Source organism: Urocampus carinirostris, chromosome 6 (genome assembly GCF_059441175.1).
Source record: "Urocampus carinirostris isolate Australia breed hairy pipefish chromosome 6, RoL_Ucar_1.0, whole genome shotgun sequence".
Classification (NCBI taxonomy): Eukaryota; Metazoa; Chordata; class Actinopteri; order Syngnathiformes; family Syngnathidae; genus Urocampus; species Urocampus carinirostris.
In genome coordinates, this window is record NC_142354.1 from 18790618 (window position 1) to 18816372 (window position 25755).

At 41.2% G+C, this 25755-nt stretch overlaps 2 protein-coding genes across 2 annotated transcripts; both read right to left on the reverse strand.

The window, feature by feature from the left end:
* Window positions 1-4934: 4934 nt before the first annotated feature.
* rbm5 (RNA binding motif protein 5) lies at window positions 4935-25104 on the reverse strand. The gene is made up of 25 exons (XM_088338130.1): window positions 24967-25104; window positions 24743-24783; window positions 22202-22412; window positions 16576-16743; window positions 16412-16481; window positions 15953-16026; window positions 15230-15313; window positions 14909-14969; window positions 14565-14630; window positions 14311-14471; window positions 14130-14227; window positions 13966-14053; window positions 13822-13890; window positions 13388-13442; window positions 13215-13315; window positions 12994-13147; window positions 12815-12906; window positions 12562-12726; window positions 12351-12491; window positions 12180-12266; window positions 11930-12106; window positions 5770-5844; window positions 5603-5703; window positions 5395-5524; window positions 4935-5299 (listed from the first exon to the last, which is right to left on the reverse strand). Exons 2-25 carry the CDS (start codon window positions 24757-24759, stop codon window positions 5174-5176), a joined length of 2571 nt encoding a protein of 856 aa, XP_088194256.1. The 5' UTR covers window positions 24760-24783; window positions 24967-25104; the 3' UTR covers window positions 4935-5173.
* On the reverse strand, window positions 6094-10113 carry LOC148364000 (uncharacterized). The gene is made up of 2 exons (XM_088338131.1): window positions 9414-10113; window positions 6094-8614 (listed from the first exon to the last, which is right to left on the reverse strand). The coding sequence occupies exons 1-2, from the start codon at window positions 9852-9854 to the stop codon at window positions 6617-6619; spliced, it is 2439 nt and encodes an 812-aa protein (XP_088194257.1). The 5' UTR covers window positions 9855-10113; the 3' UTR covers window positions 6094-6616.
* Window positions 25105-25755: the final 651 nt, after the last annotated feature.

Here is a 25755-nt window from a genome sequence, read left to right on the forward strand (position 1 = left end):
CAGAAAAATCCCACCCACCCACTCATTGTTGCGCACTCCTCTCACTTCCTCGCGCGCCTCGAGTGGATATCGGAAAAGCCTTTACGCACGGAGAAGGAAGCTCGTGCGTAAATCAGCACGCTGGCCATTCAGCGTCACGGTTAAAAAACTCGCCGTTTTGACCGTGACGTCATCGCCACCTCCTTGCTTAGTGTTAAAATCATGGCTGTGGGCGCAGCCAGTGGCGGTTCTACACTAAATGACTCCCCTGGGCGAGGCCACCTACAAGCGCCCCCCTTCCCCAACCAATAATTGCCAAGATACATATATAACACAAATAAATGAGGTAGTTATATTTGTCAAATACATAATTCAAACAGGCGGCCCGCTAAGGCTAAGGGATTTGAATCTGGCCCGCGAGACAATGCGCAGAGAAGAGCAAGAGAAAAACGAGCTGCAGGTAGAAATATGTCCACTTGATGTTGCCAAAGCCAGGTGCCTCTCACGACGACACTGTACTTGTATTTCTCTCTCTCTTTATTTTTTATCTCTTCTCTCTCTCTCTATTTTTTTCCTCTTTCTTTGTTTCTATTTGTCTTTCTCTGTCTTTTTAACTTCTTTTGCTCTCTTTCTTTTTAGTGTTTATCTCTTTTCTCTCTCTCTTGCTTTCCCCTTCTCTCTCTCTCTCTCTCTCTCTCTCTCGCCTTCTCGTTTTCTCTCTTTTTTCTCCCCTCTTTCTTTTTATATTTCTTCTAGGATATTTTTCTTTCTTTCCCCCTTTCTTACTATTTCTCTTTTTATCTCTTTTGTTTCTTAAGTTCTCTCTCTCCCTTTCTTTCTTTGTCCCACCTTCTCTCTCTTTCTCTCCTGTTCTTTCTCTTATTTCTTTCTCTCTCTTTTTTATTCTCTCCAATCTACTAGTACGGGCCCCGACAGAATGTTTGTTGTATCGTGTGGCGCCCGAGGTAAATTAAAATTGACACCCCTGATTTTATATATATGTATATTATATATACATATATATAAAAACACTATATACATAAAAGTGGCAACTATTATCTCCCTGGAACAGGAGCGGGGGTCCAGACATTGATAGCACTCGGGGAAATGGGGTGGAGGGAATGGCGGAAAGGCATGGGGAGGGGGTCTAGGGGTTAATATTTGTTTTTTTGTTATGTTCGTTTTCTTTCTCCTTGTATAAATGACCTGTTGTAATATATCTTGTTTATAATTTGTTTTATAAAACAAATTAAAATATTTGAAACAAAAGTGGCAAGTATTTATCAAAAATGTTTAAATACGAAATACAAATACGCCATATACATAAAAATAGCAAATCATGATCAAACAAACTTTAAATAATAAATACAAATACACTACATGCATAAAAAGGGAAATCAATCGAAAATTGTGAGGGGAAAAAATAATATAGAGTAATACAATTGACTTAGGGCAGCACGACGGCGCAGTGGTTAGCGCTTGTGCGGCACAGTTCATGTCATGGGAACCTGTCGTGGGTTCAAATCCAGCTCCAGACTTCCTGTGCGGAGTTTGTATGTTCTTCCCGTGCTTGCGTGGGTTTCCTCCGGGCACTCCGGTTTCCTCCCAGGTTCCAAAAACATGCATTTCAGGTGAATTGGCCGGTCCAAATTGTCCCTAGGTGTGAATCAGCGAATGAATTGTCTGTCCCTGTGTGCCCTGTGATTGGCTGGCAACCAGTTCAGGGTGTCCCCTGCCCACTGCCAAGAGATGGCTGGGATGGGCTCCAGGACCCCCCCCCCCCCCCCCCCCCCCCCCGCGACCCTAATGAGGATAAGCGGTACAGCTGTTGAGATGAGACAATTGACTTATATTCTTATTATTTTTATGTTCCGGTGCCGCCCCCCACGTGTCAGGGGAAAAATGCCACCCATTAACGTACCATTAACGACCAAAACAAGAGTTCCTTTAAAGCAGTGGTGTCAAATTGGCACCCCGCAGGCTGGATCAGGCCAGCTAGGCGATTGAATTTGGCCCGTGAGACAACGCTCAGAGAAGAGCAAGAGAAAAACGAGCTGCAGGTTGAAATGTATTCCCTTATGTTGCCAAAGCCGGGTGCCTCTCACAAAGACGCTGTACTTGTATTTCTTTCTCCCTCTCTTTCACTCGGTTTCTCCCTTTTCTTTCTTTATTTTTCTCTCTGTCTTTTTACCTGCGTTTGCTTTCTTTTCCTTTTTTTGTTTATCTCTCTTTCTTTGTCCCAACCTCTTTAATTTTCTCTCCCACTTTTATTTTTCTCTTTTTTACTTTCTCTCTAATCTACTAGTCCTGCACCTGAGAGAATGTTTGTTCTATTGTGTCGCGGCCATGTTAATGAGTTTTACACCCCTGATCTTTCTTTTGCTTTCCCTTCCTTTTTCCTTTTCTGTTCTCACTCTCTTCTCTCCATCTCTTGCTTTCTTTGCCTACGCTGTACTTGTATTTCTCTCTCCCTCTTCCTCCATTTTTCTCTCAGACTCTTTCTCTTTCTTGGTTCCTCTTTATCTCTTTCCGTCTTTTACCCACTTTCACTCTCTTGCTTTTTCTTTTCTCTCCCTCTCTCTCGCTTTTTGATTTCTTTCTCCCCTTCTCTTTCCTCTTTACATTTTGTTCTTTCTTTCCCCCTCTCTCACTATTTCTTTTCATCTCTTGTTTCTCACGCTTTCTCTCTTTACTCACTCTCTCCCTTTTCTTTGTCCCACCTTCTCTACTTTTCTCTCCCTCTCTCGTATTTCTTTCTCTCTAATCTAATGGTCCGGCCCCAGAGAAAATATTTGTTCTATTGGGTAAAATGAGTTTGACACCCCTGCTTTAAGGGTACAGTGTGTTTTATCGAGTGTCTTCTATTGCCAAAAAAAACACGTCTTGCTCATTCAAATTATGAGCGAAAATGTATGGATTAAGCCTCACCCAACACCTTCAGCCACTCTGTCTATGCCTGAGCATGTGACTGAGTCCCATTTTTAGCGCCTCTCTTTGTTTGTTCCAACTATAAACTCAAGGTGAGGGTTCAATGATCATGACATTTCCAAGCAAAATGTTTTGATTTATACAACCGTGTCATTCCTTGGATCGATACCAAAAATCCCAGTTTTCGCCTACCCTTACTGAAAATGAGTCAGCGACACTTTTGGGCTCCAACCCACCAGTTGATAACGAAAGCATTCATATATGACTCACAAGCATTTGGAAACAATGAGAACTATTTCCTGGAAGAAAAGGTGGAAGGGGAGATTGTGCATTGAAGACAGCAGCTAATTTAATTTAGGAAATATTTGAAGTGGCCAAACTGGGAAGGAATAAAAAAATAATTCTACCTTCTCTAAACTAGGGGTCGGCAACCTATGACACGCGTATCAGCAGTGGCACACGAGGGGTTAACCAGTGGCACACGAGCCAATAAAATAATGAACTTTTTTTTAAAGCGCCTGAAATTTTGACATTTTCAGTTGCGCGCCGTGTTGTTTAAAGGCTTTACGTTAGGCTTTACGTGGGTTTTTTCAGTGTGTTTGCCCGGCGCCTCACAGAGAGATCCGTGTTTTCACCCAGCCAACGAAACACACACGCGCGATAAATGAACGAATCATGACGGCTCCTCGAGCAGAATTATCTCATTCTTTCCAGCCAGCGTGGACAGATGACTGGGGCTTTGTGCAAAAAATGGCCGTGCTGTTTTGTGCATTATGCCCCGAGAGCGTTGTACGTCGCGCATCAAGTGTTAAACGTCATTACGGGACGAAACATGAACATGAATTCAAGGCGAGGACATTAAAATGTGCGGCAAACAAACACAGACCCTGAAAAGCTTTGTCGCTGCTGAAGCTATCTAACAAATTGCTCACTGAATAGCAAAGCACGTAAAACCATTGACTGATGGCGAATATTTTAAAGAAGTGTGTGTGTGTGTGTGTGCACGCGTACCTTCTGCATTGCTGCTATTATTTCAAGTTTTGATATTTTCTGCAACAAGATATCATTGATGAGTGGTATAGTAGCTGACCAAGTTACTTCTTTTTTGATTGTAGTTTATAGTTGATGAAGAATGGTTGATTCTGGTTAATTCTTGTGGTAAAAAGTTGAAGTCAGAATGGCTACAGGCCTTTCCACATGTTGTTCACATTTATATTTTAGTTGATTAATGAAAAAGAATAGTGGAAGATAAAATAGGTCAGTTATACCAGTGTGCCGTGAGACCTTGTCTAAGTGTGCCGCTGGAATTCTATCCTAAATTTTTGGCCATTATTCTGTATTTTTGCACTCTTCAGACGAGGAACTGTAATAGTCATCCATATCAGTAGGTGGCAGTAGATTTGTATTAACAAAGCGGTTTAAGATTGTACTATAAAAAAGAAAAACATAAAGCACAACATTCTTTTTAATTTTAAGTATTATTTTCTTCTTTTTATATACTAATTATCTGCTTATTGGGTAGTACAGTGAAATATTTGACATAACTTCATTTTCAAACATTTTCGGAACTTTTTTATATATAAAAGTGTACCTTGGTTCAAAAAGGCTTGAAAAACACTGAGTTATACGATTAAAATGTCTATCCTTGTTGTATATTTGGACTGGTGTAAAATGACAGCTCTGTTGGATATAAAAAATATATTTTGCGAGTCATTAAACTTGGTGTTTTACGAGGAAATTTGAAAGTGGCAATCCGCAACCCAAAGGTTGCTGACCCCTGGTCTACGCAATAAGTTTTGTGCCGCACATTAAAGGTGTAATCTTTTACAAGTTGACATAGCAAAGGCAGAGGCATTTATCGTCATCTCCATAAATTGACACTAGACACATGACACAATTTATTTGTATTCATAACCAAGGAAGGCCTTTGGTTATGTACATTTAGCATGGTGACTGTACTCATTCTCCTCATAGTTTACAAAACAGATGAAGGTGTAATCTTTGTTTTGAAAAAAAGCACAAGACCGTATTTTTCGGTGTGGTTTATTCGATGTAGTCAAACAAACCTTTTGTATAAACTGTACAGTATGAAGTATTGATGGGATATACGTTATGACCCCAGAAATGAAACACAAAACAACACTTTTGACTGTGCATATGTACAACATATACATTCTATTTCCTCCCTCAAGATAATAAACAGACTGAGGAACGTATCCTACCACTTCAGTGATGATGATTTCACACTAACATTTATTCATCTGGTTCACTCCAACTCAGTGAAGCGAGCGAACATTGCTTTGCGGACTGCATCTTTGTACGTGTCTGATGCCGATAGAGTGTAGTTGCTACCTTTGGTTCCCAGACCAGCTCCTTTGGTTCTCAGTTGGGCCTTGAAAAGGAAAAAGTGTTTAAGTGTCTCACTCCCCGTTTATTATCAGAAAATGGAATTGGGTTTCTACTGCTGCTAAGACTCCTACAATATACCTGAATGGGTGCAGTGATCCCCTGCTGGTTGCGACCAAGGCCTTTGCCCTCCTTCCAGCCCATCGCTTGTAACATTTTGCTGCCGATATTGTCGCTGTTGAGGCCGTCTTTTGTAGGCTGCTCATAGTTACTGTAGAGAAAAAGGAAACCTTCTTTTATAGTCATATAAAAGAAAAAACACATGACGTTATGAGGAGACAATTCTTACACGACTGGTGCTGGCTGGGTATATTTCTTCTTTTTGGGCACAGGTGGTTCGGGGATGCCGTATTTTTCCCGTCTCTCTGCCGCTCTGTCTCTGTACTTCAACTATAAACGCAAAAAATTAGTATGAGTCGCTCTGAAAGCAACATCATCAAAAGGCTTTTGTCTAACCTCTGTTTCTCTTCTCTCTAACTCCTCCAGCTCAGCTTCACTCATTTGGGATCGCCGCAAAACCTCCAAGTTTTTCTAGCAAAGAAAAATCAGACATGAATAATATACAGAATTTTTTGCAATATGACTGGGGCAAGAGTCAAAACACCCCCCCAAGATGAGTCTTTTGTCATATATTTTTAATATATGAAGGCACACTGAACTAAGTTCGGTGGACTTGAGCAGGGATGTGATTTGACCAAAGTGAAATTATCTGAAAATTAGCGGGGGGGGGGGGGGGGGGGGGGGGGGTGATTGCTAGCTGGGGGGGGGAAACCAGGTAGGACCAGGGCAGTGCCCTGGTGGGGGGAAAAGTGGGGCGAAGCCCCCCCCCGGAGCTCATGGTTTTTTTTAAGTACTTTCAATGCACTCAGATGACAAAGAAATAGACAAGACAACAGCATAAATTTTCAATGTATATTGAACTATCCCATATAAAATTACAGTTTAAGTCAACTCAAAATCAGTCACATTAAAAAACATTTCCCCAACGCCACTATCTTAATTGTAAAGAAGATGGTTCCAGTGGCAAGGGAGACCCTAGACGACCGGCATCTTTCTACAACTGCAGGCGGCTAACGGGATCCAGGTCTGTAGGAAACCGCCTCAAAGCGTGCCGCCACCAGCTTTTGGGATCACTCTTAGTCTGGACTCTACCCTTCGACCTGTTCGGCTTGGGTAACCCTACCAGGAGTACGAGACTCCCGCCGACATAGCTCTGGGGGTCATGGAGACGCGCAAAGTGCCCCACCACGATAAGGTGGTGATCCGTTGGGACACAGCTAAATCCATTCACATGACCCAAACACTACTTCCTCCTAGACTTCATTGCTTTGGAATGGGTCTTTCTAGCCTGCTTCTGTGCAGCTTTGATGGTTCTTCTTGAGGCAGCCTTGCTCATTTGGGTGTCCTGTTTCACAGCAAGTTCTGTTCGTTTTGCAGACAACATAGCTGCTTCTGCATCCTTCTCCTCCCTGTACCTTTTGGAGGATGTCCTCAGATTTAGGCACAGTATGGACTGCACAGGATCCATCAGAATGTCTTTCCTTCCAAAATGGCTGACAGAGGTGGTATTTCTTGCTCTTAGGGCATATTTTACAGTCTGGATAGAACTGTATGTGGCTATGTCCATTCTGCATGCTTTGGGGTTCAGGACATCACCCATGACACTAAAAGCCCCCTCTACTTGCGGCCCATGGAAGCAACTCATGAGAGCCTTCACCATCTTGGCCAGGGTTGGGTATCTTCCAACAGCAAAGACTTGGGCCCACCAACGATCCAGTGCAATTGCCTTCCCCTCTGAGTCCAAAGGTGTTGGCAACTCACTGTCCAACTGGTATTCTCTCACCTCGAGATCATAGTTCCCCAGCTCTGACTCATCAAGGACATTGGTGACCAACGACGACAGCTTCTTCAGTTGGTTTAAAGTTGAGCTGTGTCCTCTGGCAAGTGGGTCAATGGCAGAGGCTGCTCTCAGAAGCTTGCTGTTCATGGGCAACTTTTTCTGAAGGTACAGACCACATGCCAGATATGCTGCCTTGGCTTTGGCTTTGAACTTGAACACAACTGACGACTTGTTAGAAGAATCCATCAGTTTGCTGGTGACACCACCATAGAAAATATCATTTTCTCGGAGTTGGTTGGCTTTGTTGTTCAGTTCAATTTCTGTCAGTTTACAGCCTTGAAGGGACTCTGGCTTTAGGAAACAGGACAAGAACTTCTTGAAGAAGGACACTTGCTTGTCGTTCAGCTTGTGGATCATTGGCGTTTTCGTCTCAAAGGTGATCACATAGTTCTTCAGCAAGGGCAGAACTGCTGTGTACAGGTTGAGGGTGAGAAGCGTATCCAATCTTGTGAAGAATATCTTCTCATAGATCCTCTGCTTCCTCTTCCTTCCTTCCTCAGTCATGTTCTTTTGGCCTAAAGCTGATTGTATGTCTTTGAGTTTGGCTTTGACTTCTCTTGAAAGATCCTTCTTGTGGTAGATGGCCATGATGGTGGGAAGATAGAGTTCTTTATCTCCTCTGCCAAGAAATGCATAGTAGAAGATGGTAAAGACATCCATGAGGCGTAAGGTGGACATTGAAACATTATAGTTTGAAAGCCATCGATGGCTGACAAATCTCTCTGGCATGGTGAAGGTGATGCCTGTCAGAAAGCAAATTTCTTGAAGAGCTTCCTTCAGATCGGTTGACCACTTGAAATCGTTGAAGAGATCATTATGGAGTCCTTCAATCTTGTACTCAAATGGCTTGCAAAAATGCTTAGAGGCGTTGTGGATGTGGTGGCAGGTATCCCCATCTATGTCAAGGAGATGTGGTGCTGGTCCCTCTCGCAAACGCGTCTCAACTCCAGATTTGGAACCCCGCATCACTGCACATGAGTCCATCAACACAGACACCAAATTGCTCCAGGGAATATTGTTCTTGGTCATGAGGGCTGAGAGTTCATCAAAGAGAGATTTGCCGTCAACTTTAACAACACTCAAAGATGCTAAATGTTCCACCACAACAGACTTTGTCGACGGGGAGAAATAGCTGACGAGAACACACAGGACACGGTGTAGATTGTTGCTGGTGGACTCATCAATGTTCATTGAAAAGTGGGAGGATCTTAAGTTTGTTAAAGTCTCATCAAGCATAGTATGGGCAAGGCCATACTTTGTTTTGTAGGATGCACTGGTTCTATCCATGGACAGTCCATTCAGAGCTTTTGGATCCCTTGCCAGTTCCTTTGACAGTGTGATGAGCTTTGGGGCCATGGTGAACGGAAGAGAATTTTCGGCCAGCACTCCCAACAGCATTGCCTGAAGAATAAAAGAAATTTAACAATAATCAGTAAACAATTAAATAATTTAAATAATTATTTGAATTATAATCCAAAATGTCATGCGACCAAAGTAAATAAAAAAGGATTTAGTCTAAACTTTCATGCACATTCACATGTCAGAGTATTTATTATGGTGACAAAAAAATGTTGAAAATTAGCTACAAACCATTGGAAATAATATTTACCATGCAATAAATCATTTAATCAATCATTCTTAATACATAATGGATAACAAAAACATAAAATACCTCATGCAGCAAGCTCTGATAAAAACACAATCATGCATTCGACTAAGATCATCTCTGTAACTGCATACATCAAGACACTCAACATCTTGAAACCTAAAAAGTGCAAACATGCAGCATTCATTTGAGTTTGTGTCAATGATTAACCATGTTATTAATATTAAGTAAATTATGTACCATAATAATATCGTGGCCATTAAGAAAATCAATGGTAGAATATCATACAAGTACTTAATTTAAAAAATATAAATACTGACAATAGTTTTGATTACTATTAGGCTTAATAATATTTTTAAATTTCCTAAATCATATTTTAAATGTAATAATTTATTTCTTTAATAGCAGCGTATCCAAGTATTTGATAAATGAAAGTACAATAAGTATAGGCCCTACAGTAAAGTGTTGGTGTAATGTACACATGAAAATCTATTATTGTAATTGTTAAATATTTATGGCCATTTTTATTACGTTATAATATTTTCGAAAAAAATGGGAAAACTGTCAAATAAATTTGAAAAGTTTACCACCTACCTCAAAATTCACGACTCTATCAGCAACTGGTACAGGTTGTTGGGGTGGATCACGTCTCTTTATTACCGCTTCCGATTGTGATGTCAATAAGGGATGGAGGCCGTAAAGTTTTGGAGTTTTCGTTTGGGCACCGAAACTTCCAGCGATGGAATAATTTGTCGTTCTTGACTGGAGTTCTTTCACGTGTTTTTTGCTCTTTGCGTGACTTTCAAGAGCTTTGAAACCTCTCCCACCATAGTCGATGGTATCATGACACCAAATGCAAAGTGCTTTCCCGGCACGATCGATCTTCCGAATAAAGTCATTGAACAAATTCGTCACAGTCTTCTTTCCAACATTCGTAGATAATTCCTTCTCCAACCAGTCCCATCGAAACTTGTTTTTTACAATCTTATCAATTTCTTTAGCTCGCGGAGCATCTTTGCGTTCGATCACGGACATCTTTCTTTAAACACCCGGCAAAAACGTGTGAGAAATGAACAATGGCACACTCCTATAACAAGCGCGTTTATTGGTCAACACGAGACTTCAACCAATCGCAAGTACGTTTCATTTCAGTTACGGAAACACTCAAATGGCATGCTGTCGAGACGAAATCGTTTTTTTTTACCAATTAAAACACCGGAAATTTTAAAATTTTATTTTTGGAGATAAAAAAAGCGGAATTCCGCGAATTAGCGGAAAAATCACATCCCTGACTTGAGGATAAGGCGCCCGCCCGAGACTGGAAGGTTGCTGGTTCGAGCCTCGGCCTGGTCATACCTAAGACTTAGAACATTGGTACCCGTGGCCTCCATGCTTGGCACTCGGCATTAGGGGTTGGATTGGGGGGGTTTGGTCACCTAATGACTCCCAACAAGATGTTGCAACACATCGGTTGGGTTTAGCGATGGGGCTGGGAATCCCCTCCTCTGTATCAATCTCCCAGAAAGAGTCAAAAATGGGAATGTGTTCTTGACTCTTGCCACCTCCCACCGGGGGGATATGGCTTCAGTTTGTGTGTGTATATTTCTCACACACACACACACACACACACACACACACACACACACACACACACACACACACACACACACACACACACACACACACACACACACACACACACACACACACACACACACACACACACACACACACACACACACACACGACTAATACGGCAGATGGAACTACTATAAGAACTACTGAATGATGGATAATACGGTGGATAAAATTGGAATTACATACAGTATTCTTTTGTGTGTGTTACTACACAAAGTTTACGGTATAATACCGTTGCATATTTTATACACTTAACAGTATATGTAAGTGCAATGTTTGATTAGTGGAAAAATGTCACTGACCAAAATCGCAAAACATTGTATGCAACAGGAAATAAACCCGGGTCACGGCGGTGAGAGCGCCGAAACCTAACCACTACACAACCAGCGATACAGATACAGTAATTATCACGCGATTTTTACTCAGTCCCAAAGATGAATATTAGAGAGTGGAGAAAACAATCGGACTTTGCGTTCATTTATGTTTTTCTGGACAAGTTTCTGTTTTCTCCATTCTCAAACATCAGTCCCTAAAGTAGTGTAACAATTAACATCAGTAAATGCATTCGATTTTACCTATATCACACGTGGTCTAGTACGGTGTTTCTCAACTGGTGGGTCGGAACCCAAAATTGGATTGCGGGCCTGTTTTGAGTGGGTCGCAGGCCTTTGTTTTAGCAAAATAATGCAAATTGAAAATATGATAAAAGAGGTTCATTTAAACTCCTTAATAGTAGATGTTGCTAATCCCCTCCAAATGTGAGGTAACACCTGCAAACTCACACCACAGAAAAGGACAAATAAAGTTTGTTGTTGGACATGTTTTAATGCAGATGCAACAGAGGATATATGAGATATGGAGTTTATTATCTTATCTTGACAAAGCCACTGAAGTGAACCGCTTTGGATGTCATTCAAAATGCAGCTATTTGAGCATTAAAAGGTAATATTACTTGTAGTTGTTTTGTTTTTTTCTGGTCATTGTTTTGTTTTTAAAAAAAAATGTAAATATTTTACCATGTCTGGAATAAGATGCACAATCCTTTCATTTAATAACTTTAAGAAGTGGAAATGTTTTGATTTTGGTCGCAGGATGTAATTATTTAGAGTGCAATGTTGGGTCCGATATCAGACCAGTTGAGGACCACTGGTCTAGTGGTTAGGATTTCCTGCTCCTACGGCAGGAGGAAATTTCCTACCCGGGCTCGAATCCAGTTGCATGAAGTCTGATGGCAGTTTTGTTTCGCGATATTTCACGATTGATCAATCATTGCACAAATACGGTAGTATACCGTAAACCTCGTTTAATAATGCACACAGAAAAATACTGCATGAATTTCTAATTTTATCCACCGTATTATCCAGTATGTAAAGCACCTTTAAATTTCAGTCCAATTTGTTTTTTTTTCAGGTGCGCCTGAGAGTCCAGAAAATATGATATTGTTTGGCATACACACAATTATGACCCGTTACCTTATGGAGGTCAGACAGCTGCTGATGTCGAATTAAACCTTCCTTATTGGGAAATTGCCTGCGGCACAACAAGCAAGCGAGCATTTTCCAGTCAGTCAACTTGTCTTGACTGCCCTCACCACCCTCAGCAGCCTCGTCGGGGTCGCTGTCTCCGCTGTAGGAGTCCACTAGGCCGCTCTAAAAACAAAAACAGGCCACTTTCACACTCCAAAGTACCAAAGATAGGCTCCAAAATTATCCAAATGCTCACCTTGGATGGGTGTGAGGAGCTGGTGGTCGCTTCTTCATCGACAACATATACAATCTCTGGAATCAATCTGTCCAGAACTCCTGCTTGCTGAAGATGGAGCACATCCATTTCGAGAATAAGACAAATTCATCCCGACATAAGAAGTTAATGTACTTGGACGAATTGAGTTACCCTTTTCTCTAAAATTGCAAATCCAGCATCAGCAGCAGCAGCCTCTTTCCTTTCCTCTTGACTGAGGGGCTGGAAGCTAGTCTTGAAATTTTCCTTCTGTTTATTTAGACTTTTAGCCCAGCGTTCCATATCTTTAGCAATCTGGAAAGCAACCATTATATCAAGAAAGCAATATAGAAATAGTGGTGCTGCTGTCAGAGAAACATGCCACCTGCTGAGCAGTTTTGCTTTTAGGTTTTTCCTTCTTCTCTTTTGCCTCTCGCGGTTCTTTTGAGTTGGTTGCGGTGGCAGCGCTTGTGTCAACTGGCACGGGGATGTACGACTGCTTTTCACCATCCCAGTATAGATACTGCTGAGTCTGAGAGTTGTAGTAATACTGAAAGGACAAGAAATAAGTTAATGGTATCAAATAAAGACATGGGAATAATCTTAAGGGAGCTTTTATGAAATTGTGAGTGCATTACGTGCGTGTTTGCGTCATAGTACAGGCCAGTTTGGGGATCAATGTAATAGCCAGATGATTCATCATACTGGTAGGTGGACGTATCTGGAACAACTGTTAGAAAGTAGTATGTATTCGCAGTTTCATCAAAAACAGGAATACAATCCCGTTTCCATTGTACAAAATATAAATTGTTTATACCAGTGGTTGTGTCTGTTATATGTTCAACGGTTGAAGCTGTGGTGGTAGTTGTTACAGCGCCAGCTGTTACCGTGGCAGCAGGTACTGAATCGGCACCAGGGAAATGTCCTCCTGCCTGAGATTTGGCCACCAAATGCTGAGCCAGTTGCAATGCCTGCAACCAATACAATTCTTATGTTACGTTTAAGTTAATGAAATGTACAAACACAAAATCGAATCACCTCAATAGCGGGTTGTCCAATGATATGAGGTTGGTACATTTGCAAGGCGGAAGAGAGAACGACACCAGCAGCAGTCGGAACAACTTTTAGAGAAGGAGGAGCTGGAATTACGCAGATACAAAGTTAGATAGGATTGTAATTATTACAAGGATGATGACCTCAGAATTTGTCACCTCCAAGGATTCCATTCTCTTGTGAGGTGCTGGCTCCAGCAACTTGATAGAAAGCCTGGAAATAAATCAAAACCTTAAATCTATTTAACTGATGTCTTACTCAAAGACAGAGCTTTCGATAAAATGACTTTCAGGGGATATATGCTGTTCTATCACGAAATGGTCCTTGATATACATTTTGCTTTTGAGTTTTCTAAACATTGAAATCTCAGAGCCATAGTCTGGCCTGCTTTAAATGTTTTCCTCTTTCAACAAAGCTGTAGCTCATTGGCTAACTATAAAAGTTGTATAACTGTCCTGTTCTTTGACTCAACTGTGTTGGAAGAGGAAGATAAGAAAAAAAGAAATGAATATGGATGTCAAGGGCCCTTGCACTGGCCCATTTTACTTTCAATTTCAGTTTTTAAAAGGCCGACCTCACCGGTCTTACCAACCTGTGACATTGCCGTGTAGCCTTCATGCAAAGGGCTGTAATCAGATACTCCTCCCGAGTTGGGCTGAGGCTGGAAAAGAAAAAAAAAAACAATTAACGCTCTGTACAGGTAACTGAGAAAAAAAACACAGAAAAAAAGTTCTACCTGACTTTGGGACCACTGAGCAGCAGCAATAGCCGTGCTTGCAACGGAAAAGGCACTCACACGATTCCCATCAGGGAGTAAAAGGTCTCTAGAGTTGGAGTTAAAGAAGAATTACTCTCCACTCCATGTCAGTCACAAATCAAAAGAATCAGACAGCCAAATACTTTCGAGCACTTTTAGCATAATCCACCCCGATTGATTTCCCATCCAGTTTAAGAGGAGGCTGCAGTCCTTGTAGGATTGTTAGCATCTGAGAAGCCTCCTGTGAACACCGATACATACATTTTTTTTTAATGAATATCAAATCAACGGAAATATGAAAATATAAAAGGCAAGTGTTTTCACCAGAGGAGAAGAGAGCTGGACAAAGGCAAAACCTCGATTCTGACCCGTCTGTTTGTCCTTGATTAGGCGAATGTTGCCAGGAGCAAGATTAACGTATGGCGCCAGGATAGTCATGATGCCTTCAATAGTGCTCAGGGGAGCAATGTTTCTCAGGATGATAGCTGTGAATGACAAAAAAAAGATTCAAATCATTACTGCATACAGAAAAGCCATCTACTGCGCATTGACCATCACTAAAATAGAAGGATCCTTACTGTCACTACAGTAGTCTCCTGCCAGCTGACTTTCAAGGGTGTCAGGCGGACTGCATGGGTCACTTTCTGTTGAAGGAAAATAAAACTTGGTGCATAAATGTGACTTTCACAAAAGTCAGAAAAAAGGACAACAGCCAAATCCCTTTCAGTGGTTAAAACCAATCTCTGATCTTCAGTCAATTGAGTGGAATATTTAGCTGTATATGTTATATTCGATTGCATGCTCTCCCCTTTTCTGCTGGGTTAAAGGAGAAAACTCCAAAATACATTGGGTTCCCAACACTGATGTCTCAGCCTGCCTGCATGTTGGGATTCGGTGGCCTCCTGTTGATTTAACTACTTACCAACTTTAATTGCTGAACATCTGAAGCACTTCACTCGCCTCCGGAAATTGTACAGGCCACACTGCAAGTAACCGTTCACATCATTTTTATTACACACCCAAAAATGCCCTACTGCACAGTGCTGCCTGAGATAAATTTATAGTTTATACCTTACAGCACAGGCTACTTACCTCGGGGAAACAATCTAACCTCTAATTCTCATAAAATATATGTAACTGAACAAAAATGCGACGGCACAGATGTTTTTAAATATTGATTGCTAATCTATATACATGGCCAGTGTGGTGGTAAGAATTGTGGAAGATCACGAGACAAACTTACACTAGTGCAAAGCCAGTCACCGCAGTTGTGCTTGGGATGACTGAAGTGCATTTTCACATTTTTCCCTTGGATGATCAGACGTTTCTGAAAGAGGAATTAAAATGTCAACCGAGGAAGTGATACATGAGTTGATGTCAACTCAACAGAGCAACCATTTTGGAAGTGGAAAGGAGGGCCCGAGGGACACCCCGCATGGGGCGAGGGATGCCCAGCATGTGTCCCATTGTTAAAGACAGATGTGATGTATGTGATGTCTAGAAGATGTTTTAAGTGTTTGGGACCCATGAGCTCAATCTGAGCCAGAGTAAAGTGTATTATGAGACCCTAAAAGAAGAGTCAGATTGGATTCTGGGAAACCACAGATGAGCTCCTCACAAAATATTGGCAAAACGATTAACATTAAAAAAAAACTTGCAAAACCAAAAAGAAAAGAAACACAAATTGCAACACCACCAGGAATTTTTAAAAAAAAAAGGCTATTGAAGTCTTATCAGTATTGCCAGTATAAACCATTGTATTAACAATTTTAGGTTCACATACTATACGCTACATAACATGGCTTCGCAAGATCCATGAAATATGCAAGCAAGTACGATACAAATCAAAAACATATATTGTTGGTAAATAAAAACTTTTTCAATAATTTATATCATTTAGGTTGCCTTTAAGTTATTTTCCCTAGATCTCCAAGATTAAAGCTAGACTTGGCGATTGTGAAGCAACCTGATTGGTCTCCATCCATCGGGTAGCATCTTGAAAGTGATAAAAGTCCACGAAGGCGAAACCACGGCTTATACCTAGAGACAGCATTCAAATATAGACGGGAGGCGTGTTAGTTAAGAGTCCATGGGCATATCATTAAAACTGTTCCACATATTGCTTCACGACCCAGGCCTTTGTTGGTAAACATCTGGCCGATCCTTAAAAGAGTTTTACCACAACAAAGACGTAAAGAAAAAAAGAAAAACTGCCCGTTACCGGTCATAACGTTGCTGTTCCCACTTACCTGAGCAGGCCTTATTATCATCTTTAATGAGGAGACGTGAAAGCTTTATTTCATTTTTTTAAAGAATAACTAACATGACCATGTTCCTATTTGGTAAATGGGTCTCACAGGAAGCAGATTTGCTCTATGGTCATAGACGAGGGGATGTAAAGGTCCTTCATGTATTCCAGTCTCACCTGTTTTCCTTTTCACCAGTCTGACTTCAGATGGCTGGGGACCTTCCAGTTGATCAATGGCAAAACATATCTTAATGTCAAAGGAAACAGATCATTACACTGTGAACTAACCCCCACCCCCTCACATTACTGCATGTATACAAGCAAAAATAAAAACAACATACATCTTCCTCAGTGATGAGAGGTGAAAGACTCCAAAGCATGATGGTCTTGCTCCTGTTATCCTCCCCGTTTTCTCGTCTGTAATCGTAATCTGAGAAGTCGACATCCGAGTTATATTCGTCTTCTGATCTGTCACTGTGGTGTCTTTTCCGCTCCCTTTGTTCTCTTGGCTAGAAAAAAAACAGACCCAACCATCAGTTACTCTCATATAACCTAATTAGAATCTACATACAAACAGACGCTTCTACACCTCCTGTCTTTAGCGGTATGTATTGCACAATTTTTATAGCCATAACATCTTTAGCCAGTGAGCATATAAAAACTGTTAACACTAGACAATTTATGACCCCAAGGAGCGGTACTTTTTACAAGAAAAGTAAAGCTATTATAAAAAGAAGAAAATACAATAGACGCAAGATATATGAATGTACTATGTTACAGCAAATGCTACTGGAGTGATGATGTGCATGATCAAAACTGGTCAAAATGGTATCAAGCATGGTATGTCATTTCTGTTAGCAACTAATTAACTCATACTTTTTAGGTAATTGCATACTATAAATGTTTGAAACATTGAATTCAAACAATATCTATCCATCTACCTTGGTCATATCCCTCAAGAGGGGTGACCGACGGAAAGACAAACACATACAATAACAAAGGAAATTAAAGGGAAAAAAATAGCAAAAAAACACACACAAACATTTTTGGACCATGGCCAACCCAATTGCCCAAACACCCAAACAAGTTAGGCACCTAAGTTGGTCATGCTTTCGTCCCTCCAGATGAAACGGCACACCAGAAAGCGGCCATGTCACTCGGGTCAGGGTGACACAACACACTCTTTTGTTCAACAGCAGGGCCCGACAGCTTTCACTGGTTTACCCCTGCCGCATCATACGGGTGCCCTGCCCATACCTTAAAACGTGTCCAAACATCCCACTATCTTTTTACAACACCTCTCCACTCCTCTCTATCGCCAACAAGAGCTCTAGCTTCCATTGTATTTAGACCTCTTTCCTGCAGTGCACTCATAACACCATCCATCCACGTCAATCGAGGCCTTCCTCTTGGTCTCCTTCCATTGACTTCTGCTCTGTGGATCCATCTCAACATTCGCCCCTCATCCATCCTCTCCATGTGTCCAAACCAACCGAGTACTCTCTTATCAACACACTTGCTCAGTTCCACAACTACTCCAGTTCTGTCTCTCACAATTTCATTTCTCAATCTATCCAATCTTGTCACTCTAACATAGTCCTCAAACACTTCATCTCAAAAACATTAAATTTCCTTCTTAAATCTGCGTTCTGGCTCCAAGTCTCTGCGCCATACAACACAGTCGGCACAATCACACTCTCATACATTCCCCTCCTAACATCCATACTCATACTCTTTTTGTTGTTCATCACTCTCCTCAGAGCACCCAAAACCTTGCTTCCTTGATTCACTCTATGCAATACCTCGCACTCCATTACACCAACTGCAGCCACATAACAATCCCAAGTACCTAAAGCTTTCGACATATTCCAGCACCCGTCCATGCAACCTGATTTATAACGTCATGCCCACTCCATCACGTGAACACTTCATCACCTTACTCTTCCCAACATTGACACATAACTTACGCCTATCACATACGCTACCAAACTCTGCTACCAAACTTCTCAATGTTTCCTCAGAATCAGCCACAAGCGCTGTGTCATCTGCAAACAACAACTGACTTACCTGCCACACTGTTCCACTGTTGTCCATCATCTCTACACCAGGGATGTGATTGAGGTGAGGAGAAAAAGTCTGAAACCTAGCCGGGGGTTTGGGGGCCCAGGGCAGAGCCCAGTGGGGGGGCGATGCCCCCCAAAAGCTCCTGGATTTTAAGCAATTTACTTGTCCAAAACCATGCTTAAATTAATAATTTAACATGTTTACAAGATTTAAATAACAAAATAATTTGCCCACATACCTGATTTTTTTTGTAAATACTGCAAGGTCAGTTCAAATGCAGTTCAGACCCTGCAGCTTGTGCAACGATGTGGCCAATTTATGCAATTTTTCTAACGGCCACCAGGATGCGCCAGAGCAATAAAGGAAAGAGTGAGACAGTCTGATTTGTTTGCTACGCAAGTGAAAAAGTTGGAATTCCGACTATAGTCGAAAAAAATCACATCCCTGCTACACCTCTGCCAAATATTCTTGCATTCACCTCTCTCACCACGCCATCCATGTACACATTAAACAGCCATGGTCACATCACACACCCCTGTCTCACACCAGTCAACACGGGGAACCACTCACTTGTCAGTTTACCCGGCACAGACAACAAACTGATACCTCTCGAATTGCTACATTCATACTTATCACCTTTACCCTTATACAATGGCACTACACATGCACTACACCAATAAACAGGAACCACACCACTTAAAAAGCATACATTCAACAAGCGTACTAACCACTCAATCATAGCTGTGCCACCTGTTTTCAGGCATTCAGCAGTACAACCATCCAACCCAGGTGCCTTCCCCCCTTTCATTTCTTTCACTGACTCTTGCACCTCCCATGTTTCCACAGACTTCACATTTAAATCACCCAACACGGCCATTCTCTCCATACCATCGATCGCCTCGACTCTCACTTCTCTCCCATCCTCCACATTTAGCAACTCCTCAAAATACTCTGCCCATCTTGTCCTGACTGCACTACCGCTAACCAGCAACCTTCCATACTTATCTTTCACTTTCTCTTCCTTTCCAGACTCACTGTTTCTTACTCTTTTCACTTCTTTCCAGAACACTTTTCTCCTTCCTCAAAATTCACTCCTATCTTTCGACACCATTCATCATTTGCTTTCCTTTTCGCTGCTTCCACAGCCGCTTTTACCAACCTTTTCTTCACATTATATCTTTCATACGCATCGCCACTCTTATCTTGCAGCCACTCCTTAAAGGCACGTCTCTTTTCTGTCACAGCCTATGATACCTCATCATTCCACCATTCACTTCCTTTCATAATACCTCGACCAACTTTTCTCATTCCAAACACTTCTTTTGCACTCCTCAACACTGCCTCTTTAAACCACTTCCATTCAATTTCCACTCTCCATTTCTCTTCTACTAATCCGTTCATACTCTTCCCTTATCCTCTCTTTAAAGTCTCTTTCCTTTTCTGCTTTATTCAACTCTGACATTTTTACCTCTTCCCTCACACTCTTCTTATAACTAGCCCTCCACGATCCATCTATTCTCAGTTTTTTTATGATCAGACATACCACTCATTTCACCACTGTAAACATGCACATCCAACAATCTACCGTAAATTCCGGACTATAAGCCGTTACTTTTTTCCCTAACTTTCAACCCTGCGGCATCAGTGATGCGGCCAACTTATGTAATTTTTCTAACGGCCGCTAGCGGCGCTCGAGTGTTGCTGCCATTAACTGCCCTGTCAAAGCTATATTATTATTATTAAAGCTTTGAAAACTCTCTCGGTGTACCGTCTTTCTTTGTAAATATGTGTAACCGACGTATAATTTTTGCACGGGTGAACAAAAATGAGGGGCGGAATAAACGCGGGGTGCCGAGTTTAAGTGGGGACCGCTAAAGGTGAGGGACAGACAAGGAAAGAAGAGGGGGTAAAATGTTGGTTCAAGAAAAAGGAGTTGCGTGAGTAAATGTGTTCATCTGATATAATTTTCCCACCCTTACCTTTGGAAATATACACTTTTTTCCTTGGATTACTTTCAACAGGACCTGGACTCTGAAGGTCTGCATCAAACCTTAAGTACCGGTATCATTCTCCGTTCATTTTGCCGGCTGTGATTTTTGGACTGTGGACTTTAATATGAGGACATTTTGTTTTAATCGCGGGACTTAAAATCGGGTTTGGGTTAATTTTGTGTTTGTGTTACATGTTTAAATGTGGGCGCATGCGGCTTATATACAGGTGCGGCTTGTGTATGTACAAAATCGGTTTTCCTCTTAAAATGTGGTGGGTGCGGCTTATAATCAGGTGCGCTCTTTAGTCCGGAATTTACGGTACTTAACATCCCTTTCTTAACCACTACATAATCCATCAGTGCTCTGTCCACCATCTTGCCACTATCCACTCTGACAAAGGTATACTTATTCACGTCCCTCTTTGTAAACAATGTATTTCCAATCACCAACTCATTTTCCACACATAACTCAATTTCTTCCCACTCTCATTTCTTCCTGGTACTCCATATCTATCTATCTACCTTGGTCATATCCCTCAAGAGGGGTGACCGACAGCAAGACAAACATACAATAACACAGAAAATAAAAGGGGGGAAAAAAAAAGCAAAAAACACAAAGATTTTTGGACCATGGCCAACCCAATTGCCCAAACAAGTTAGGCACCTCGGCACCTAAGTTGGTCATGCTTTCGTCCCTCCAGATGAAATGGGACACCAGAAAGCGGCCATGTCACTCGTGTCAGGGTCACACAACACACTCTTTTGTTCAACGGCAGACCCCGACAGCTTTCACTGGTTTACCCCTGCCGCATCATACAGGTGCCCAGGCCATCCTTAAGAACGTGTCCACAATCCCTCTATCCTTTCACAACACCTCTCCACTCCTTCCTATCTCCAACAAGAGCTCTAACAACAACAAGCTCTAACAACTGCCCTGTGGTGAGGGGCCCTCTCCTCGTGAGAAGTAAGAGAATTCTCCCACCGTGGTCCGCTGCGTGTCGTAAAAGGCGACTAAAGTGGAGGGAGCGAGGGGACTGGGGATCCTCTCCTCTCTATCTATACTCCCGAAGAGACAGCAAAGCAAAAAAGGGGGGGCGGGAGATCGAAAGATCCGACAAACCCTAGTTATAGGGTCACTAAATGTGAGAGGATGTGGAAGTAAAGCGACTAGGTGGAAGAAAGAGGAGATCGGAAGGCTGATGACTAAAAGGAAGGTTGATGTGTTAGCCTTGAGTGAAACAAAGATGAAAGGAAAGGGTGAATTACAGCTAGGAGGTATGTATGGTAGAAGGTCTGGAGTTACAGGTGGACATGCTAGAGAAGGAGTGGCTGTGCTTGTGAGTGAGAAAGCAAAGAAAAAACTGGTGGAGTGTAAAGAGATATCTTCCAGATTGATGTGGGTGAGGTTGAAGTGGGGTGTAGAAGTATGGATGTTTATAAGTGCATATGGACCTGGTTCAGAAAGAAGCGCTGAGGAGAGAGAGGAATTCTGGAAGGACTTGTCTGAATGTGTGGCAAGTTTGAAAGAAGGGTGGAAAGTGATAATACTAGGTGACCTAAATGCTAGAGTGGGTGATGAAACGGTTAAAAATGTGATTGGTAGATATGGAGTACCAGGAAGAAATGAGAGTGGGAAGAAATTGAGGAAGGTAGAGTACTCCATATCTACCAATCACATTTTCAACCGTTTCATCACCCACTCTAGCACTCAGAATTCAAACACACTCCCTGAATAAGGAAACACATTTAAAAACAGTTAAATTGCAATAATAAAATGCTTGCTTAAGCTTTCTAGTTTAACAAAAAAAAAAAAAGGAAAACAAAAACACATAAGTAGTATTTTTTTCTGAAATTGTGTCATCAACCAAAACACAACAAAAAGATTAATAATTAGGCTGGATAAATGTTATCACCTCTGGACTTTCCCTGGACCTTTTACGATCTCTGTCTCGCTCCGATTCCTTGCGATCACGCCTGTCATCGGACCAGCGTTGTTCTCGCTCTTGATCCTGTTCTTGATCCCGGTCTCGATTCCGATCTCGATCACGTTCTCGTCTGTCACGCCAATCCATGTCACGAGGAGAATCGGAGCCATACCTGCCACTTCGTTCAGAGCGACTTATCCTAGTCAATAGAGCATTGCAAATGAGTTAAAAGGTGGTTCAACCCCCCAAAAATAATCATGTTCTGTGCTCCTCTACTGTGTCGTTCTGGTTACAATTGCATTTGTTGAATGTAAGCGAATGTATAAGAGGCTAAATCCATGTTTTTATTCACCCATCGAGAGGGTAAGCCTTTTAGCAGCTTTCATTGGGTGAGAATAACCACGGATGCTCTAATTTATTTTCTGAAGCAAAATTGTTCATCTATTAGTTAACTTGGAAAAATAATTGACATTTGAGATGGAAAGCCAAAGCAAAAATGGCCAAAAGCTCATGAGATCGAGAATTATTTGAAGCGATAATCTATATCCAGAAATGTTAAATTCGTCAGAATGTAATTTTCGGACAACGAGGCTCGGGGAGCAATAAGCAATAATCGTTTTAAACAACAAATTTGGGTTTACCTCAATTGTATTTTTTTTCCCCAACAGGAACTAGTGGGAGAGTTTTCATTAAAATGCAAATTTGGACACCATTTTATTGATGCACAGCTGCCAGTAGATGACACAATAAGCAAATTTCAGATACAATATATCTGGGGAGAAATTGCTCAATTTTAAGAACATACTTTATTCCTAAAATGTATAAGTAGAATCCATATCTTCAAAGTCCAATATTCTTGCACAACATTGAAAAGCCAATTTTCCAGCTGAGAAGGTCTTTATTTACAGAATGATTCAGATGATGACCTTAAAGAGATCCCTAATTTTAAATCAAATTTTAAAAATCATATTTTATACGTCCATCCATCCATTATCTGCACCGCTTATCCTCAGTAGGGTCGCGGGGGTGCTGGAGCCCATCCCAGCTATCTTTGGGCAGTGGGCAGGGGACACCCTGAACTTGTTGCCAGCCAGTCGCAGGGAACACAAAGACAGACAACACACTCGCACATTCACACTTAGGGACGATTTGGACCGGACAATTAACCTGAAATGCATGTTTTTGGAATGTGGGAGGAAACCGGAGCGCCCAGAGGAAACCCACGCAAGCACGGGGAGAACATGCAAACTCCACACAGGAGGTTCGATCTCATGACCTCAGAACTGTGCCGCAAACGCGTTAACCACAGCGCCGCCGTGCTGCCTATTTTATACCGTTTATAGATAATATATTAATGTTCATTAATACATTTAAGAGATTATAAGGGTATTGTATGGAATAGGAATCACTAACAATACTATTATAAGTTTGAAATGTAATTTCTTAATTTTCTTATTTTTTTGTTGTGGTAAAAAATTCTGTTTTATTGTTGTGATTTTGGATATGCCTTCACTGCAAGGTAAAAAAAAATGGAATAGGGGTAGGCGTTTAAAAGGTTTGGCTTCCACCTACTCCCTTTAGGGACATGTTTATATATTATATTATTGTATTAGGGCAGCACGGCTTGCGTGAGTTTCCTCCCACATTCCAAAAACATGCATTTCAGGTGAATTGGCCGGTCCAAATTTTCCCTAGGTGTGAATGAGCGGGTGAGATGTCCGTCCCCGTGTGCCCTGCGATTGGCTGGTAACCAGTTCAGGGTGTCCCCTGCCCACTGCCCGATGATTGCTGGGATGGGCTCCAGCACCCCCGCGACCCTACTGAGGATAAGCGGTGTAGCCAATGAGATGAGATTATTGTAATATACAGCTGTTTTGTGCAAAAAGATTATTGTTTTACTTTGTTAATTACTAATTGATGTTTATATACTGTGCCTACATAAAAAAACAGGAAGAAAGGGATTCATTAGCATTATATTGACAATTATTACATTTAGTGACATTTCTTAGCAGCGAATATGTTAAAAGTCGAACCCAAAAATTAAATATTTCTAACTGCAACCACATTATTTAGTTCCACTTAAAATGTGGTCATTTGTTTAGTAAGGAGATATTTCAACCATCCAAACCAGTACTGTGCAAATGACATGTTATATATGAAAAATACAACTTGTTAATGTACATTGAGAAATCGTGATAGGTAAGATGTTATTACTTAAATGTTATATAGAGAATCATCCATAAGAGTCATTTATACCGTAGATTGTGGACATATTGAGATGTCAATGCATCATCACTATAATTCAGGAAAAAAATGACAGTCCAGAATTGAGAGACTAAAACACGCATTCAATAGAACACTCAAAGCGTCTTGTGCCAAATTTATAAGTATGGGGTGATTTTCGATGCAACACTTTGCATTATTTTGCAGTGAATCTCGCGAGAATTGCAAATAAATCCTAGAAGGAGAGTTACAATTCACACGAGCAAACAACATACTGCCTTTTGTTTAATAAACGCTGTAACTCACCTCTTGTCCGCTCCCATTTGTCTCAAATGATTCCACGCAACCTTGAGAAAATGACCATAAACATGTTTTACTCAAAAATATAAACAACCATACATTGAATAAATGGGCAACCGAATGGCTCAAAAGCTAGTGGTACGCATAGAGTTGCTATAAATATTACATGTTATGAAGAACTACGATAAATTGACTATTGAACATTCAGGTTTTAAAGTATCATGACTTACTAGTATCGTATTGCTCTTTTGTTTGCGCAAGGTATAAAACAAGATTTTTTTAAAAACTGACAAGCGCCTATGCTCAAGGACGTCTCATGAAAGAACGACGATAGCTTCTTCTTCCCAAGATGCATCGGGGTTGTTTTCAAAATCAGTTGGTATAACCCTGGTTTTGCCTGAAAGGACGTTCGAACCGAATAACACGTTTACTTTGTAATAAATGTGAGCTCTTTGTATCATAACATTACTGTTGCGGGGTCAATAAGTTACCTTAGTTTATTCAAATACAATACGATTTTGTCCTTATTAAAAGAACGACGAAAATACGTTATTCTATTGCTAATCGTTAAATCTTTGGACAAATCAGATCCACAAGATGGTTTCATGCACTCAAGCAAATGCAAACGTTGATACTTGTGTATGGCTTTCACGAATCGTTGTTTGCGTTTAGTAAGTTAACACTACAGATGCATCGCTTTAGTGCAGGGGTGTCAAACTCATTTTTACTCGGGGGGCACACAATAGAACAAACATTCTGTCGGGGGCCGGACTGCCAGATTAAAGAGAACGAAAAAGAGAGATAAGAGAAAGAGGGAGGGAAAAAGGAGAGAGGGCGGGACTAATAAAGAAAAAGAGAGGAGAGAGCGTGAGAAACAAAAGAGGTAAAAAGTATGAGAGAGGGGGAAAAGAAAGGGAGAGAAAGAAAGAAATCCAAAGAGGAATAGAAAGACAGGAGCGAAAAGAGAAAATAAATCGCGAAGGGTAATAAGAGAGAAAGAGAAAAGAGAGAAAAGGAAG

What these genes read in the sequence shown, in the direction of transcription:
- LOC148364000 (XM_088338131.1), bottom strand. Translation starts at nt 9,854, where the DNA reads ATGTCCGTGATCGAACGCAAAGATGCTCCGCGAGCTAAAGAAATTGAT. An exon ending in ATAGAGTCGTGAATTTTGAG is followed by an intron (nt 8,615 to 9,413) that starts GTAGGTGGTAAA and finishes TTTATTCTTCAG; the next exon opens with GCAATGCTGTTGGGAGTGCT.
- rbm5 (XM_088338130.1), bottom strand. An exon ending in TCCAGCTCTCTTCTCCTCTG is followed by an intron (nt 14,228 to 14,310) that starts GTGAAAACACTT and finishes CGGTGTTCACAG; the next exon opens with GAGGCTTCTCAGATGCTAAC. An exon ending in ACCCAGCCAGCACCAGTCGT is followed by an intron (nt 5,525 to 5,602) that starts GTAAGAATTGTC and finishes TTTTCTCTACAG; the next exon opens with TAACTATGAGCAGCCTACAA.